Source organism: Bradysia coprophila (genome assembly GCF_014529535.1).
Source record: "Bradysia coprophila strain Holo2 chromosome X unlocalized genomic scaffold, BU_Bcop_v1 contig_26, whole genome shotgun sequence".
Classification (NCBI taxonomy): domain Eukaryota; kingdom Metazoa; phylum Arthropoda; class Insecta; order Diptera; family Sciaridae; genus Bradysia; species Bradysia coprophila.
In genome coordinates this window covers 2,275,990-2,294,946 of record NW_023503313.1, presented here as the reverse complement: position 1 = coordinate 2,294,946, position 18,957 = coordinate 2,275,990, and the positions used below count along the sequence as shown (strand labels likewise).

Sequence of the window (18,957 nt, the reverse complement as noted above, 5' to 3'; positions counted from 1 at the left end):
TTGTTTATGTTTTTTTGTTCTGTTTGTGGAAGCAGAAGACGAAAGAAAGCTAATTAATGATGCAAGATATCAGCTATATGTGCTTCGAAACCGTCGCTTTCACGGACTATAAATGATATTGTCTAGACAAAACCTTCGTAGATTCTTAACTGAAAGAAAGTCAAAGTAAAAGTTTGTTACTTTAATAATAATAACAAAAAAAAATCAAATACCTAGGCTGCCCGAACACCATCAAGAGACGCTCAAGGTGTCGGCCTTCTATTCCGTTACTACAATTTGCTGTACTATGTGGAAAGGCGGTTTTTTCCGCCCGATCGAACATTGGGCGTATACTTTGAATGGTACGACTCACTGACCGGTGTACCCAGCTGCCAGCGAACCGTTGCATTCGAAAAGGCCTGCATTCTATTCAATTTGGGTGGAATTTATACGCAAATTGGTGCCAAACAAGACCGAACCACCGAAAAGGGACTCGACGCTGCTGTCGATAATTTCTTACGTGCTGCTGGCATTTTCAAACACATCCATGAAACGTTTACGAATGCACCGTCGATGGATTTGAAACCGCAAGTGCTTCAAATTTTAGTGTCATTGATGTTGGCTCAGGCTAGAGAATGTTTATACGAAAAGTTGCAATTGCAAATCGAAACGATGACGATGAAGGACACAACCCATGTAAATTTAGGACGAACATTTGTTTATGAAATTTTGGAATTAATTTAAAAAAAATGTATCTATGTAGATCCATCGTGACCTGTCTGGCGAAGCTGCTCAACTCACATTAGAATATCAAGAAATCCATCAGTGTATCCAAACCGATGATATTCATACATACATTCCCGAATGTTGGTCCGGTTTCGTGCCACTGAAATCGGAATATTACAAAGGTAATATTGTCGCTCATTTAGTCGATAAATCTAACTTTCTAATACGAGATATCAAAAAAATCTCAGCTCTTTCCCATTACCATGCATCGAAAAGTATAAAAGCAAAGGATGCTGTCGACGGTAAAGTGGATGAGCACAAAGAAAACAGTTTCGTATTTGACGAGTCGTCTCTTAATGGTGATGTATGTCCGAATGTTTTGCGAACGGCCCATATAAAAGAGTCTTTAGTCTGCCACGAAGAGGCACAACGGTTACAACGGATGTGCAGAGATTTGAAGGTACAGTGAACCGAATCCGTCATCGAGATGTTTAAACTAATTTAAAAAAAAATAATTTTCAGAATAAAATCTCTTTATCGAAGAGCCTCCATGAAGCATATTTAAAGACGGTCGTCGAATGCGAAACACTGGAAGAAGAGAAGAAAAAGAATTTTTCGGAAGATGATTTCGATCTGACCGATGTAACAATAAATGGTACTTGACTTATAGTCACAACAAAACCGCTCAAAATAAATGTTTAACGTTCTGTGCCTTCCAGCCTGTCCCAAATTCAAACTGTCCCTAACTGGACCCGACTTTACAAATTGGAAAGTCGACGATCCGTTTAAAAAACTCGGCCCAATTGCAATATTCTCAGCACGACGTCACTGGACCGCACCGCGTAACGTACGATTGCAGAAAGGAAGCAGAAAGTCGGTCCTGTTGAAGTCACATTCGACCGGCGAATGTATTTGTAAACGCGGAAGCGCTAACAAATCCACCAATGCTACGTGTGAAGTGTGCCAGAAATATACCACACATCGTTACGAGGATGCGAAAATTGTCACCAAAAACGACAATGTTGAGTATGGTTTTCAGTTACGCGGCGATGCACCTGTGATCATATCGTATGTGGACATGAATTCCCTAGCTGATGTAAGTTTCACTTTTGTTTCGTTTACTTATGTTCACTGCTAACCGAATGGTTTGAATTTTTCTTTTAGCTGGGTGGTATTAAGGAAGGTGACTTTATTGTCGAAATTAACGGTGTTGATGTTAAGTGGTGCACTCACAGTCAAGTAGCGAAACTCATTCAAGAATCCAGTGTTAGCCTAGAATTGAAAATAATTACGCCAATGGATCGGAATTACTTAAAGGTATGTTGGTTTGCACCCGTGACTGATTGATTTATTATGAAACTATGGTGACTGAAGCACCATGGTGTCACTGACATTGAAACAATTACAAAAATATTTTCTTTAACATTTACACAGCCGATGACGTCAACATCATCAAAAGGATCGATTTCAACACGTTCGATTGGCAGTTCGTCTGGTGTCTCTTCAGGTACGCCTAGTCCACCGGGAACAACGTCTTCTAAATCGAAAATTCGAAGTAAAACACCGAAGGGTCGGCTGAGCAGTTTATCGGGTAGTGCTTGGAATCCATTCAGGCGATCACAAAGTTTAGGGAAAATATTTTAGAATCGTCGTCGTCCAGTCAAATATAATTGTATCAGAAGTGCAAGTGACATTTTTTAGCAGTCGAATTATGTAGACTTATGGTTTAATCGATTAAACTGTTAAGTGCTGGTGAAGTGTTTTTAGTTGAGAGAAAAAAGCTACCGATTGAATCAGTTATGCTTTTGTATTAAACTTCCATTTATCGCGGCCATTTGTATAATGTAATTAATCACACAAGTAGAGTATGTTATAAATCCCATTTTTAATACAAAATATTTATTTAAAACGAAAAACGAGTTTCTTTTTAATGTTACGTTGCGCGCAAATGACTTTTAAGTCTCGCCCCAAATGTCGATTTCTGCGAAAGATGTGTGTATGAGTCATGTTAAAAATAAAATTTGAATCAAATTTGGTTGCTACTGTCCAATGAAATTCTCAAGTCTCAAAATGACAATAAAATTAACCCGATCCAATTGCTTTGAGGGATTCTTTTGAATTTCGACTGACCGAAATCGGCACTATTTTTTCCGGGACTTTTTTACATATGCCTAGTTAGGCCTTGGTGCCTAGGCCCCAAAACCAGTCTCAGATATTTTTGATCTTCCATACCTGGTTGGTTGTAAGTGGCCAAAAGTCGAAAAATGGGGTTTCGTAGCCCGAATTTCATTTACGTAAGGTGACGAGGACACGGGCGTGTGTGGGTTCGTTGGAAAGCTGAGGTCAAATACTCCTGGGGCAAATATTAATTTCATAAAATTTGCTGATTATCGGACGAAAATATGACTTAAATTTCTCGAAATCAAAGTAACCTCGGTGAACTTTGATGAGTTCTGTGACCTCACTAATGCAATTATTTGATTAAATTATTACTTATTATGAATGTGGAGGACCTCAGCTTTACAGCGATACGCATATTTAGTAGTTTGGCGGAGTGTAACACACATTTTTATCTGTTACGTAGTCACGTTCCAAACTACTAAATATGGGTATCGCTGTAAAGCTGAGGTCCTCCACATTCATAATAAGTAATAATTTAATCAAATAATTGCATTAGTGAGGTCACAGAACTCATCAAAGTTCACCGAGGTTACATTGATTTTGAGAAATTTTCCGGAAGTCATATTTTCGTCCGATAATCAGCAAATTTTATGAAATTAATATTTGCCCCAGGAGTATTTGACCACAGCTTTCCAACGAACCCACACACGCCCGTGTCCTCGTCACCTTTCGGAAATGAAATCCGGACTACGAAACCCCATTTTTCGACTTTTGGCCACTTACAACCAACCAGGTAAGGAAGATCAAAAATATCTGAGACTAGTTTTGGGGCCTAGGCACCAAGGCCTAACTAGGCATATATAAAAAAGTCGTGGAAAAAATAGTGCCGATTTCGGTCAGTCGAAATTCAAAAGAATCCCTCTTTACTATTCATATCCGAATACAAAATACCACATACTTCATACATTTCAGGTAATTGACCATCGAATTACAACAATTTATCGTCATTGCTCCTGTGCAGCCTGTAAAAAAACGGTTAAGAGGCATGGACGCCGTGTACTTGGGCGTTTCAATTGTATTTTCCATTTTCGGTGAAAAGTCTTCTCATCTTCCTTCTTTTGTTTGAAGCAGCACGAAAAGCATAAATTGTGGCGTTTTTTAAATACTGGATTTTGGATCATTTTTGATGAAAGTTCTTCACCAGAGTCCTCTGCAATAACCGCAATAACCGCAATAACGACCGCTATAACGACCGCTATAACGACCACAATAACGACCACGAATACGTTAGCTTTCAACAAAGAATTGAATCTATTTTTTATTGAAAGCTATCACATTTGTATTCATTATCAGGAAAAAGTGAAAAGATCGAAAAAAAATACGAAACACACAAATGTAGCTACAATTTCAGCAAAGCATCAATGCTTTCTTGAGTATCGTTCAAACCCAGCTGAAAGTTTTTCAGAGTAATTTCCCGGAGGGTTTAGTGAGTTCAAGTTACACAATTTTTTTTTGAACTTTGTATTTTACCCTGTTTGATTCTGTGATCTTCACACCTGGCAAAATAAAAGTTCCGAACAAACACGTAATCTACTATGACGTACTTCATGAATGAACCGCTTTCGAAAGCTTTCAAAACAGATACAAGAGCCATGTACTTTCAGTGAAAAATGTCAGATGACGCAAGTTATAGCAGGTTAAACTGAGTTTTCGGATTTCTTGTTGAATCTTTCATTTTTTTTATTATAACCGAGGGGTCAAGCTTAAAGCACTTCTTCACTTACTTTAACGCAGCTCAGAAAAGAGTTGTTGAAATATCACTTTAGCGTGTCCAGGTAGTGTGGTTGAATAAATTTTAACCTGTCACATACGGCTATTCATCTGTTTATCGCTAACGACGACAAAAATAATGACAACATCTGGGTAATATGGTCCTTTATATAGTAAAATGCATGTTAAAAAAATTGAAGTACAAGATTTGAAATCAATAGATTAAAAATACTTTGATCGATGGAAGTAATAGACCCGATAGTAAAATTGGTCATATTCTTGCCGTCTGAAACAGGTTGATTAAGCATATGGAGTCAAATTTGGAATTTTTGGAGTGCTAAACAAGGTTTCACTAGTATTTTTGAATGTTATACGTACCTACTGGAGAACTCATGGCGCCTGAGCGGTGTTAAGGAATCTCGCGCCGCGACATTCACAATAATTCGCAAAGTGACATCTTCCTTATACAAAATGTGTCAAAATGTGAATTATTGTGAATGACGCGGCGCGAGATTCCTATCAACCGCCTGAGTGTGGACTACTGATTGGGATTTTAATCGGAAGAGATTGGAATTCTAGAAGCAATCGTATAAAAAACGAAAATGCTATTTGCAGTTCCTGCAAATAGTGGCTCATGGAGACTATTCGCAGTTCCTGCAAATAGTGGTTCATGTAGACTATTCGCAGTAACTGCAAATTGTGCTTCATGGAGACTATTCGCAGTAACTGCAAATAGTTTCTCATGTAGACTATTCGCAGAACATTTTTCTTAAAAATGGAGAAATTCGAGTTCCTTAAAAATGGTTGAAAATGACTGAAAAATAGAATACAATCGTGAATCCACTGGCTGAAAAAGGTTTGAAAAAGTCTGTGGAATTCCAGTCCACAGTCACCAATACTTTAAATTAAAGTCTTTAATGGTATACAAACTGTACGCTGTTGGTAATTATATTTCACCAAAGTTATCAATAGCATAGTATTTGAATTCTATTAGAATGTAAATTGGTAACTTTGGACTGTAATTCCACATATTTTTCAAACATTTTTCAGCCAGTGGACCGTATGCTATTTTTCAGTTATTTTTCAGGAACTTTGTACTCATCTTAAAGTACTTACAGTTTTTCTATTCTTCACTTATAATTATAATCGTCTCTTAAACAAATCTTAAGTACAACTAGTGCATATGAATGTTTGAGAATTTTTGTACCGAAAACTTTCAAAATAGAGCCAGTGCAAACAATAATCACATCGTACTTGATAGTTCGATAAAGCAGAATTACATTTTGAACAATTCCATTGATTATCTTGATGTTAGCTAATTCATTCTGTAGAAATGCAAAACATGTATCGTCGACAAAACTTTCGATTGTCCAGCAGACATACTACTCTTCGTCTACCACTAGATGATTGATGTCGCTTCGGTTATTCTTTTGGATAGATTTCATTTTTGTCGCTCGCTTTGCGTTTCGTTCCTATCGTAGTCAACTTTGATCCTTTTGGTCGAGTCGACCCAGGAATCTTAATATCAAGAATTTTGATATTGTAAATGCTGGACAATATCGCAATAGGTAGACTACAACTGAATGTAGTTTGTTGAGTATCAATATTTTTCGACGGGAACACTTTGTCGATTTTATTTCCCACTTAACCATTCATTTTCTCTCAACAAATGGATACGAATCGGATGGTGTTTTCGTCGATAACTCTAGAGTTGACACGCCACATTCAAATTACTAAGCTAGATCGGAACGGTCGGCTTGAAACGTTAAGCCTGTATGGGTCATCATAGATAAATCTTTTTTGAAATTTCGACCTTTGTCCAAAAAAAGATTTTGATTTGCAGGTGACTTTATTTATTAGTTTTCTGCATTTTTTTTTTCAAATAAGATATAAAATTTGCTTCTATATTGAATAAATTATTATTTTGAATAGTAGTCTCCATGCAACACTATTCGCAGATAAGACGAATGGCATAACAAATACGTTGTATCATTTTGCGCGGTGCGAATAGTGTTGCATGGAGACTATCCGCAGTTACTGCGAATAGTCTCCATGAAGCACTATTTGCAGTTACTGCGAATAGTCTCCATGAAACACTATTTGCAGGAAGTACGAATAGTCTCCATGAAGCACTATTTGCAGGAACTACGAATAGTCTCCATGAAGCACTATTTGCAGGAACTACGAATAGTCTCCATGAAGCACTATTTGCAGGAACTACGAATAGTCTCCATGAAGCACTATTTGCAGGAACTGCAAATAGCGTCGGTCTATAAAAAATTGGTTAAATGGCTGCAAGGGAAGCTGGTAGGATACCAACAGAAACATGTACGAGTGTTGTGCAAGAACGAACGAAGAACGTTTGGTTCTAATAGAGAAACCGAAATATTTCTATATTGTTGGTTTGGTTTTCCAAAAGGTTTGGAAAACAGAGGCGCTCTCGAAACCCTATTTTCTTAAATCTCTATAGCCCCAGATTGATCTAAGGCCAAAAGCCAATAGAAACGATTAGGAATCAGCGGCGAGAAAAATGCACGATGAGCTTTAAATTTCTTTATAGTAAACTATGGATTAAAACAATTGAGGTAAGAGATATTTTTGAAATGCGAAATGTAATTTTCAAGGAAAGTAACAGATTGGTAATACACTTTCAAGTTGTGAAAGGCTTAGTCTCACATGTTTCTTACACGTATTAGGTCCTGATACTGAATCAAAACTTCACTTACTCATCTCCAATTGTGGTAGCTGCGCAAACTATTGGAACAAGAGAAAACCGTATAAAGAAACTTATTTTTCAGTAGAAATATGCACACAGACTTTGGTTTTTGTTGTATGGGGCAGAGGTGCGTATAGCAGGGCCTATTTTACGGAAACATGTTTCTCAAGTTTTTGAAAGTTTCCAAAATGTTTCTTAAAGTTTCTTTAAAGTTTCTTAAGGAAACTTTTCTAGAAACTTTAAGAAACTTTAAGAAACTTTTCAGAAACATTTTGGAAACTTTCAAAAACTTGAGAAACAAGTTTCCGTAAAATAGGCCCTGGCGTATAGCGATAAAACACACTAAATAAATAATGAATATCATACATATTTATATCGGGCCCTAATGAGGGTCTCTTATTTTGTAACTCTGCAGACGACTCATTTCAAAAACAAATTATCGCCAAGAATTTCCTCTAACCATTAAAATCAGACAAACTACTGTAGCAGTTACTATGATAAGAAAGGTCGAACTAAAATGCTAATTGTCGCTACAATCACCTCCAAACAGTGTAAACAGTTCAAGACACCAGTGACACACAGTGGCTCAATGTAACGGACTGTGAATAGTCACTGTTAAAACATAAAACGTTATTCAATTACGATAAGCCGTGCGAGTAACGAAAACACAGAGAATAAGGCAACGACTGCGATTATACACACCATACACACCTTTTTAACTTAAAAATCTACTTCCATGTTAAGACGAAAAAATCGATTAGATAAATCAATGGAATATTCCTCCTTGACTCATTCCGTTTTGTTATTTCGTCCATATCAGTAACTTATAGTTATCGGAGTTTCATATTTATATTTTAAAATTCACTATCCAACATTCGCATCGACATCTAACGTGCTATCTTCGTAGAGGCATACAAAAAAAAACGTTAGCAATGTATGTTCCATGATCAAAAGCATCTCGTATCGCTGATACACTCATCGAATTCGATTGCATCTAATGAGCTACCTAAAAGTCACCCAAAATTTCTAAACAAAAAAAAAACGGTAAACTGACGTTATAAAAATAGAATGGCAGTGCGTACAAAAAGTACATTCAACATAAAAATAATGTGTAATCAGTCATTCTGTATCCAACCATCACACAGTGAATACGATTCTATTTCATGCCGTATCATATGCAGAGAGTTATTCAAAAAAAAAAAAATTGTAAAGCGATGGCGCCTCAGGAATCGTTTTCCACCTTATTTATAAATTTTGGAAATTTCCGCCGATTTATTAGAAATTTTCCATAAGCAGTGTCATATATTGACGTCATCTTCGAAAAAGTTATTTTTTTTTGTGTGAATATCACGTATAGAGAAATCATTTAGTTAAAAACAGTGGTATTGTGTAGATGTTGATGCTAACTCGGTGCGCAAAATTTGCTGTTCGTTCGAATTTAGTTTAAAATTTTTTGCTATCAAAATGCATGAATGGACAATGTGATAATTTATTTTGCTGTGGTTGTGGATTTACGTTAAATTGTTGTGAACTAGAGCCAAAGCTCAATGTGGCTGAAATAAACTTCGTGTAGACGTAGACGTTCTGCAAATTCTTTCTCATTTCATTTGTAATGACGAATAATGCAACACAGTACAGCTTTAAACAAAATCAGTTTATCGGTACAGTGCAACAATACCACCCTTGTGATGGTTTGAATTTTTCCGATTCTAATAATTTATAATACAAAAATGGACCGATTCCGTTTCGGCAATTTCCATTAAGAACTGTTGCAAGGAATATGAAGCCAACGGAAAATTTTCAATTTAAAAAAAGAGTTTCTCATCAACAGAAACCGTTTTTCCGTTCTGTTCAAAAAGAAAAGTAAAAACCGGTTTCAATAGTTTGATAGGATGTTTTCTTAAATCTTTGGTTAGATTTAAATTAAAACATCGACGCCAAACATCATGAATTGTTAGTGGAAAGTTTTATTAAATTACTCAACATGAGCTGCATACCAAACCATTCTTCTCTGCTACGTGTGTTCTATAGTACGCGGTTCGATTAAGTGTTGTTGTTTTGAGACTGTATACATAGACAATTATGTTACAAAGGAGTGTCATATACTATGGTTATTGTAACAAATTTGTAATTCAAAATTGCGTTGTGGAAATTTTGGAGATTTTTGTAATGACATCGTAAATCCTTTTGTTTTTCCAGTGAAAATTTAATTCATCAAATATGTGTAAATTGTGAATTCATTGTGAGTGTTTCATTCGAGGGTGAAATAATGGGTATCGATGTTTAAGGGTCAAGTAAAATTCTCAATCTTATTTCTTCAATAACATTGGTTTGCCTGTGGATACCACCACCAGAAGTCCTTCGTCTTTACGGCATTAAGGAAAAAAGGATTCAACCTTAGCTTGTCTAGAAAATCAGTTTTACGAGAGATTTCAAGAAACTTATGTTGTACATTTTCAATATTGGGACCTCCACTATAATAAGTCTAGTTTTTATAAACACGTGAAGCAATGTCCTTACTTTTACGTAGCTTTTAAAGATGTGAATAACCATATTTAACTAGCAATATTCGACAATGTCTTCGATACAATTAACTTCAAATTATTCACAATCGCTATTTTGTCGGTTGTTTTTTCAATCGTTAAATTTATACTAGAAGTTAAGTCCGGGAGAAAAGAACAAAATCTCGATATCGAATGGTCATACAACACAATGTTAATGTTCAAAAGGTAGCGATCGCAAGGACTTTTTAATTATTGTTGTGCTTGGGTTACATGAAAGATCTGAACATTCATCAGTAAGGATAAGAATAACAGTCAATGGTGGAGTGCGGCCAAAATATAACCTTTAGATTCTGCGGCTTAGTGTCGTTATTTATTTATTTACCTATAAAACAACTACACCGAAATTTTCAATACCGGTGTGCTGTATATACCAGCTGCATCAATATATCAAATGTAAACATTGTCGTACAAAAATTGAGCAAAAATGTACATTTTGTCTCACGATCAGAATAGGATTTCGTGGAAGCTTTTCTTATTACATTTTAGAAGTTCTAGGAGAAGTTCTAGTCTCAAATATTGAGCCGAGGTGATCAGGATCAGTACAATAGTTACCGGTCGCATTACTCTTTTGTGAGCAGCAAAATTGAGTAATGGTTGAATTCGTGTTTTAACCGTCAAACCATCATCTACTTTAGACATCTTTATGGTGTTTTCGAATTCGACTGTTCAAACAATACTGTTTGCGTACATTATGTTCGAATTATTCGAAATTCAATTCTGCCAATATTTCTTATCTGTGGAAGTCGTTGAAGCTGTAACAGCTTTAAATCGATCGAAAAACAGAATTTATGGATTGAAACGACACATAGCGTTGTATTTTTTGTGGAAGTTTTAGTAAAATAATTAAATAAATAATCAAGAGTTGATTGCTGATATTGAAGTCGTTGCAAAATATTTCAATTCTAAATAATTCATTCTAGACCATACACACCCCATGATAGGACTACTATGCGGTCAACAATGTCGACTCGACATTTATGCGGTGTTTAAGTAGAGCGAGATGGAAAATCAACTCGGGGTCTACTGTCATCGAGAATACAAAAGAGTCTGACAGCAGACATCGAGATGGAACAATAGGTTGTGGTTTCGCGAAAATGAAGAAATATTCACCAAAATTCACGAATTAATTTCACGAATAAAAGGATTTTTAGACTTGTCACATGTCACATTTGCTGCAGGTACAGACAAAGGAGTGTCACGACGTTTGCGAAATCCTTATGAGGATGCACAAAAAATAAAAATCGCTGTCATCAGCCTCATACAAATTATCACAGAATCTGACGAGTTTTGATTGGAGTCGAATTTCAGAAAAATCGAAAATGGAGCGAAAAGTTTTCTTCTTATGTTGAAAGCTGAGAGAAAATTGAGTGAGTACAAACCTGAATTTCTTTTCCCTTTACCACCGTACCTTATTGGTTGAATCACCATCCAGTTGAAAATTTACATAATATATTTCCATCGAAGTTGATCAAATATTCTGCAATTCAGGGCTGAACCTATATCTTCGAGGATAAAACTTTTTTAAATTCTTGCAAATGACTTTGCTTAAATTTTTTTAGGAATTTTCCATAATTTTAATTCTGCTCATGGGAGTCACCAGTCTTGTCAGATTGGATTATTGAGCAAAACGAAAACCCAAATTGAAATATAATTTTCTTTATTTTATGAAATGATTATAAATTTCATTGTAATTAATTACAATCATAGCAATATTATAATTCTATATTTTACATTCAATAAAACAATCACTTATAAACTACTATCCATAACAACATTTCATAAATATTTTTCTCTCTTCTCTGTTCTAAATCTTTTTGTTTTTTTTTTGTTTTTCGGGAATTATTAAATTTAAAAATGAAATAAATTTTTCTTTTCGATCGAGAATGACAAATAAAATCACTTTTTTTTCATTTTTGGTTCAAAAACGTGTGGTCCGAGACAAATTTTTATAGAATTTTTTGAATTTTCCGTGTTTCGTTATGTTTTTCGTTAAAATGCTCAATTAATGATTTATTTTCCCTGCATTGTAATTATAATTATTTCAGTTGTCACGAGACAAACATCGCCAAATCTGCATAATGTAAACCATTACTCAAATAGTCAATTTTCATCAAATTTTCTTATGCTCACGGCTCACATCGTTTTCTTTTCTTCTTTCTCCCAAAAAAGAAAAATCAACATTTTCACCGATCTATAGAAGATCTAATAATAGTAATATTTTGTCGATGGGGACTCGCGACACGGTCGACCAAAAATTTCATTCGAACTTTTAGCAAAGTTTTAATTTGCATTAAAAAAAAACTTCTCATCATCAAATTTTCATTCATATCTTCAGTAGTTTCCAGCGATTGAACTCTGATTAAATTAAACCATCTGATAGGCACCAGAATTTGGGTTTTGATTTTTTTTTTTCTTCTGGCACACACGAAATGTGATACCCACTTTTGTTTTGTAATTGAATCAATTCAGCGTACACATATTTGGATAAAGTATAAAATACAGTTTTGATAGTATTCAGTCTTAGATTTTATTTATTTTTTCATTATTTCATTACTGAATCAGCCTAGATTAGGACTAGACTCTTCGGTTCTCTTATTTTGTTTTGTTAAGGAAAAAAATCAATTCGTTTTTCCGTTTGATAAACGTTTCTGTTGATATAATCGATGAATTTTGGCGTTGTTGTGGAGGTGTAAACTTGAATTTCCTTTGGTTTTCCTTCCTACCAAGATTAGTCGGTATTTATTTATTGAAAAGTGTTCATAATACGAAACTTCAATGCAATAAATTCCGCAAAGAATTCTGCAGTCTTTGTAGTCGTTCGGTTGAAACCTGACTTTGATTAGTTCCAGGTGATCAATTTCTGTTTTCCGATTGAAATATTTGTTCCGAGAAAATGATTGGTCATCGATTATTTTGGTCATAAATTTTGTTGTGGATATTTTATGTAGGGTCTGGGTCGTAAACACGTACGTTGAGGAAACGAATTGTTTTTGTTTTGTTTTGTTTTATAGCAATTCAGTCGATTACTTTAAATGGCAGTTTTGTATTTAAGTAAAATGTTTAGAGAAAGTTTTCTGGTTCTTTTAATTTTATGGAGTTTTTTGATTTTGATATTTTTGTTTGATTTTCTTTTTCGTATATAGATTCCTCTGAGCTGGATTGAATACCGGAAGCTTGTCAATAAAAATGTTTTGTTTTCATATGTGCTAAAGACCGAAAATTACACCTAATTTCAACCGAATTTGTTGTTCAAACTTTTCTTCAACTGTCTGACCACCTGTTCCACTCACACCATCACGTGCCTATACGGTCTTACTACTATCCCGCGGCGTGCGAGTGACAATAAAACTCGTTGAAAGACGTATTAGCAGTGTGTCTGGATGAGTAGACCAGCTGTTCGGCAATCTGAAGCAAACTTATACACTAATTCGACTGACATTAAACGTATTTTTCATCAAAAAATAACTTTTCTATGAATAACACGGAAGGAAACTAAGATGTCTCAACTGACATATTCCTAATACCAATACGGTATGTACTATGATGATGCCATATTTAAAACAGTCGACAACGTTGAATTTAATAATTTCTTTTACTTTAAATATAAAAGTATGGTTCTTGCATCAGTGGTTGATAGATTGGTTTGTGTGTGTGTGGGTATTGGTTCGGTATTTTTTTTTCTATTGTATGAGTGGTAGTGGTTGTAGTCTCATTGTTTTCATTTCGATGATAGTGTATCAATCACAAAATATATTTTCCATGGTCAATTGCTACAGTGTGCAATTTTTTGTCGTCTTCGTTAAGGTTTCATTTTTATAGAAAGGTATGGTACATAATAATAGGTTTAGTTAATGTTATTAATATGAAATAAAAAATTAATAATTTAAAAATATTTTTTTTTCTTTGTTTCTTTAACAATTCTTTGAATCTTATTCTGAAAGAAAATTAAAAATTTTCTTATGCCCTGCAGCTGTTTATCATCATAATATGTATCAATAATTATTATATCCAATTAATTAACATCCTTAAAAAAAACTTCTTACAGACAAAAAAAAATATTATTTTCTTACTAAAGAATCATTTATGCAAAATAAATTATTATTTTCAAGTTATTGAGCCTAATAAAAGACAAAACTAGTTTCCATTTTTCATTTTCAATATTTTCTTTTCAAACATTTCACATTGCATACAAATTACACAGCACTTTCCAATGAAAAAAAAAAAACACAAACTCTAAACGAATTTCAACTAAATGGTGCCATAGACTGAAAAAGTCCACTAAATTTCATTTTTCTTCTTATATTTGTAACAATAAATGAGAATGCAATTCGATTTGATTTCTGTTTTTCGATTGTATGAACGTAAAATCCACTTGTAAGAGGACACAAAAGAAAATTAAATTCTTCATGGTGACGATCTCACATGAAATAGTCGCTTTACAGCAATTATTCTAGTAAATTCACTAAAACTCTCGGTATGTAAAACTATGTATGCTACATGATCGATGCAAAATTGTGTCTCGGAATGGGGATAAACTATGTAAAGGTCCACCACCTCTTTGCGAATGGATCATTTTACGGTTCTAGTAGCATCATGAAATGTTAATTGGGCGAGGTGATATGGGATTGTTTTTGTTTTATACTGAGGAGAAGGGGACATAGTCAGGAGATTATTTTTGTACGAAATTTGAATTGAAATCACCCCAAAAATCTGTTCATCAGATTAAAAACTATATCTAGTGAGGGTAGCTGTAAATTAAAAAAAATCCTAAGGATTATAATGGACATCGAAATGGCAATTGAATGATTGGTGGATTAATAAGGATAAATATTTTTGATTTTATAGTGGAATGGTTAAGAACTGAATTGCATGCAGTCTATTTTGCGAGTGTGATAAAAGCATATTTTTTTACAAAAAAAAACTGTTTTTCGTTTTAAATCTTTTTCTTTAAATTTTCTAATCTTCTAATTTCTTTAGATTAAAATTTTAAAATTAATTTGTTTTGCATAATATTGTGCTTATCGTAGTACAAATTAAAATTACAAAAGAAAAATAAATTGTAAAAATGGAGAATGAGGTTAAAAAATATTAATTTACAAAAATTCCATTGCGCTGGTAAGACGAAATAATTTTTTGTTTAAATTTAAATAAAGTGAAAATGAAAACAAACAGAAAATTGCTCAATGATATGGCATCGTAGGTTAATTAAGAAAAAAAGAAACTATCAACAATCTCGAAAACGATAAATAATTTTGAAAGTTGAATCGATTGGTCAATCCACAAATATTGTAGAAAAACAAACGACGAAATTTAAAAATAAAAATTAATTAATTAGTTAAGCTGCCCACTTGTTGAATAGCCAAATAATTTTCATTCATTCCTCATAAATCGCAATCGATAAATAACATTACTTCATCGGAAGTAATGCAATAAGCGAAACAGTTTTTCAATTTGCTAACAGAATCTCCATTTTTGCTCCCCGGTACACCGTTCACATGGTAGTCGAAAATAATGTTATTTATCGGTCAAAAAATATCGAACGAAAATTAATTGGACTGATTTCTGTTTCATACTCTCGTTTCGTGCGTACTAATACACGTGCTAATAAGGGGATTGCCAGAAACAACAGCTAGTATAGACAAAGATACATAATTTGTAACTTCATCAAGATAATAACTTGGATAAAGAATTGTTCAGTCCGCTTCTTATGATGGTCTGAACGAATTTGCTTGTTAGTTTTCCAATGGCATTTTAATTGTCCAATCGAATGAACTTTTAACAATTATTTTCCCGATTTTCCGATCCGAGTTTTGTGTATAAATTTTAGCTGCATCATCAAAATTGTTCATTGTTTTAAATAAATTAGCTCTTCATGCTAGGACGCTTATTGGTTAAATCTTAAACATTAAAATTAATTTTCAAATAAAAAAACAAAAACAAAACTTATTTTTTAGCTGTATAAATGTGTGGCATTACCAAATCATCTAATGTAAAAACTTAACACAAGAAACTTATACATGACTCTTTGTTTTGTTTAAAAAATTACAAATAAAAAAAATTTGTTAAATTTTTTTCCTTCCGTTTTTGCTAACCGTCCACAAATTTTTTGCACTTCGCATAAAATATAATTTTCTTTTTGTTTTATCTATAAAAACGATAAAATTGTGATATAACTAGTGAATAGAATCTTAAATTCTAATTTTCATTTGTTTTTATTTAAAATCTTTTCATATTTATATGTAAACTACAAACTAGAAATTCTCTGCATTAAGGACGCTTCTTTGATTTATAATTTGTAATCAAACCAAATCAGCACAACGAAAAAAAAAACATTTAATAATGACGAATATTCAGCACCTATCAGTTAATTCTTTTTTGGGTTCTACATGAAACAAAACCGCTAATTACGATGAAATGTAGTCAAATTGGGTTGGGTCTTACTTTTACTTTCCGATCAAAACTCACGGTCGCTAGATTAAACTGAGAAGAAGAAAAAATTGTGTTAGAAATCAGTTTTCGTATCAAAGTTGAATAAAAATAAATAAAAAAAAAGTTCCGACAGTCCCTTCACCATGTTATGATCTGCGATAATTTATTCTACAAAGCGAGCAAGTTACGAACAAAAGATGTTTTCAAAGTTTGTCGACCTTCTGAAAGTTTCCGTCGTTTATCGAAATATCAACAACAGTGATAACCGAATTGATAAATTATTGTTCCCGCCATGAAATTAGAGTCGGGCATTTTGAAAAAAATTGCGATTCAACGACTCAAATTAAAAAGGGTTAGTGTAATTGTGTATGAATTCACCGTTGTCCCCCCAGACTAAATGAATTTATCCCGTTGTAGAAATTCTCCGAAAAAGAAAAACGAAAATTCAAAACAAATTGTGCGATCATCAAAAAAGAATCCCGATTTTTAATTCGTTCGTTTAATTTGTTTAATAAAACCACTTACCAGTATCGAAACAGCTAGGATTGATGTAGCTGATTAGGTCATTGTCAGACATAATTGTTAATTCTTGTGGAATACTCGTCGTTGTTGTGTTTGGTGGATTTTGCATATTTTGCAATTGATTTGCGATAACCTTTTCCTTGTTCAATTCATTGCGTTGCAGCGAAACTGCTTCCAGGAGAGATTCTTGTGTGACGTTGGACAAACCGTGCCTAATTGATAAAGAAATAAAAAAAATAATAAAAACCAAAATTCAAAGAATAAATTGCTGTCAAATGATTCATTTTTGAAGTTAGAGAAAAAGCAGCTACATTCAATAGGGTTTGGTAAGTAATAGAAAGACAACAACAACCACAACGATTCATCATCTCCACAGCTACTTTCAATGAACCACAAATTCAAAGGTAGGTCGTTATAAAACAATAAGAAGACAAAAGGTAATTTATGAAAACATAATTTAAGAGTTAAAGACGTGCCATCAAAGGTTTGTAGCTGCGGATTCAAAAATTTCGTTTCTTAAACGTAATTGCTAAATTCAATCACATGCTGTGATCACCAGTGCATCATCATCAATAGGTAAGTTGGTAACGATTGTCATAAAAACTGTCACTAGTTGAGAATAGATCGATTCTTTTTGAAAGGGACAAGACAATATACTCGTCCCGTCCTTGAAATGTAATTCTATAGCAGCAAATTAGGACCATTCTTGGGCGAGCGTCTTTGAATAACAAGTTGATTTTCCCAATAATTGGCATATGCTTTAGCAAGAGTAGACAGCAATTTTTTTCACTGATGATGGCATAGTGGGTTAGATAGGTCTCGGTGCTCTACGTATGAAATTCTAATCCTACTCCGTTGGTCGCAAAAACCTCCGGATTCCGCTAGCCATTTCACATGTGTAGAGAGATAGCATTCGGTTCTGTTGCCTAAAAACATATGTTGATCCATCACCTATCGTTAGATCACATGTGAACAACTTTTGTCGAGTGTTCCCGTTGAAACCGGAGGTAATTGGGACCAACGGATGTTTTTCCTGCCTTGAACACGGACCCCTATTTAACCCAGTATGTCATTATCAAAAAAGAAAAGAATGCTAAGGCCGTATTGCCTATAAAGGCCGCTCACCAAATGTAGGAGGACCAAACGATTGTTGTATTGTAGAGGTTCCCACAAAATTATCAACACAATTCATACCAACTTAAAATGCTGAGAAAATATCGTCAATCGACTAATGAATTAAGATGAGCACTTTCTGGAGTACAAACAGTAGAAGTATAAAAGTAACATGTTTCATAGTCTGGATCAAAAGGCATCTGACGAACGAAAATTTAGTTGAGGAAAAATGGTCTACTCGTTGAATCAGTAAATTGTTGATCGATGGAACGAATAAAGATTCGTTGAATAATGTTCTCTCGTCATATTCTCTTACAATTCGAATCATGCGTTGTGCAGGTCGTTGCATTTAATATTTAATAATCATCACGATTCAATCTCACATTAACATTTACACATCAAACGAATGATTGTTAACTAAAAAAATGAAACCAATAAAATTTCGAGCAACAAAAAATTGGATATATTTGCAACTCTAACAAATAAACAAGCGGCTAACAGAGTAAAAGAATATTGTATTTGATATAAATGTTGACCATCACCCTGACATTGTAACTATAAAAGACGCTACACCAATTGATTGATTAAAAAAAAACTCCAAAAAAAATATCTGAACGAAAATTGATTAAAGCTTAATAAACAAAAAAAAAACGTAACGGACAAATTAATGCCGAAGCAACTGGTTGACAAAGTTAGAGAGGTCAGCTAACTTCTTAGACCCGTACGTAGTGTTTACAGTCGGATGCTGTGAAATTTCCGAATGAATTTGATTCAGCTGTTTTTTAGCTGATCCACACAAACAATCAAAACAGTTTATACAGTTGAAGCCAGGCATGAGCGCCGCCCATTTTTGAGCAAGCCGCGCCGCAGCCGAGCCGGTGCCAAAAACACGGCTCAAGCCGGCTTGAAACGGCTGGAAAATGAAATAAAGATTTTGAAAGGTGAATGGGTGAAATAATTTTGAAAGCCGAGATTCCTGTTGATCCTAAGCAGCTCAAGTACTTTTTGAATTTTTTT

General features: G+C 34.1%; 2 protein-coding genes across 12 annotated transcripts in view; one reads left to right on the top strand and one right to left on the bottom strand.

The window, feature by feature from the left end:
• LOC119069198 (rhophilin-2) overlaps positions 1 to 2,621 on the top strand; it is a 32,614-nt gene extending 29,993 nt beyond the window's left edge. For 3 of the 6 annotated variants that reach the window (XM_037173159.1, XM_037173157.1, XM_037173156.1), the window contains exons 6-12: positions 217 to 675; positions 743 to 887; positions 954 to 1,165; positions 1,228 to 1,360; positions 1,425 to 1,801; positions 1,870 to 2,022; positions 2,140 to 2,621. In XM_037173159.1, coding sequence (XP_037029054.1) covers positions 217 to 675; positions 743 to 887; positions 954 to 1,165; positions 1,228 to 1,360; positions 1,425 to 1,801; positions 1,870 to 2,022; positions 2,140 to 2,349 — 1,689 coding nt within the window. In that variant the 3' untranslated portion in view covers positions 2,350 to 2,621. Of the gene's footprint in view, positions 1 to 216; positions 676 to 742; positions 1,166 to 1,227; positions 1,361 to 1,424; positions 1,802 to 1,869; positions 2,023 to 2,139 lie in introns of all 6 variants that reach the window. The other 3 variants (XM_037173154.1, XM_037173153.1, XM_037173155.1) reach the window with 2 other exon arrangements.
• A 13,233-nt stretch (positions 2,622 to 15,854) lies between these two features.
• LOC119069180 (nuclear factor of activated T-cells 5) overlaps positions 15,855 to 18,957 on the bottom strand; it is a 35,416-nt gene continuing 32,313 nt past the window's right edge. For all 6 annotated transcript variants that reach the window (XM_037173114.1, XM_037173111.1, XM_037173112.1 and 3 more), the window contains 2 exons: positions 16,831 to 17,039; positions 15,855 to 16,356 (listed from right to left, as the gene is read on the bottom strand). In XM_037173114.1, the coding sequence (XP_037029009.1) occupies positions 16,352 to 16,356; positions 16,831 to 17,039 (214 nt within the window). In that variant the 3' untranslated portion in view covers positions 15,855 to 16,351. The remainder of the gene's footprint in view (positions 16,357 to 16,830; positions 17,040 to 18,957) is intronic.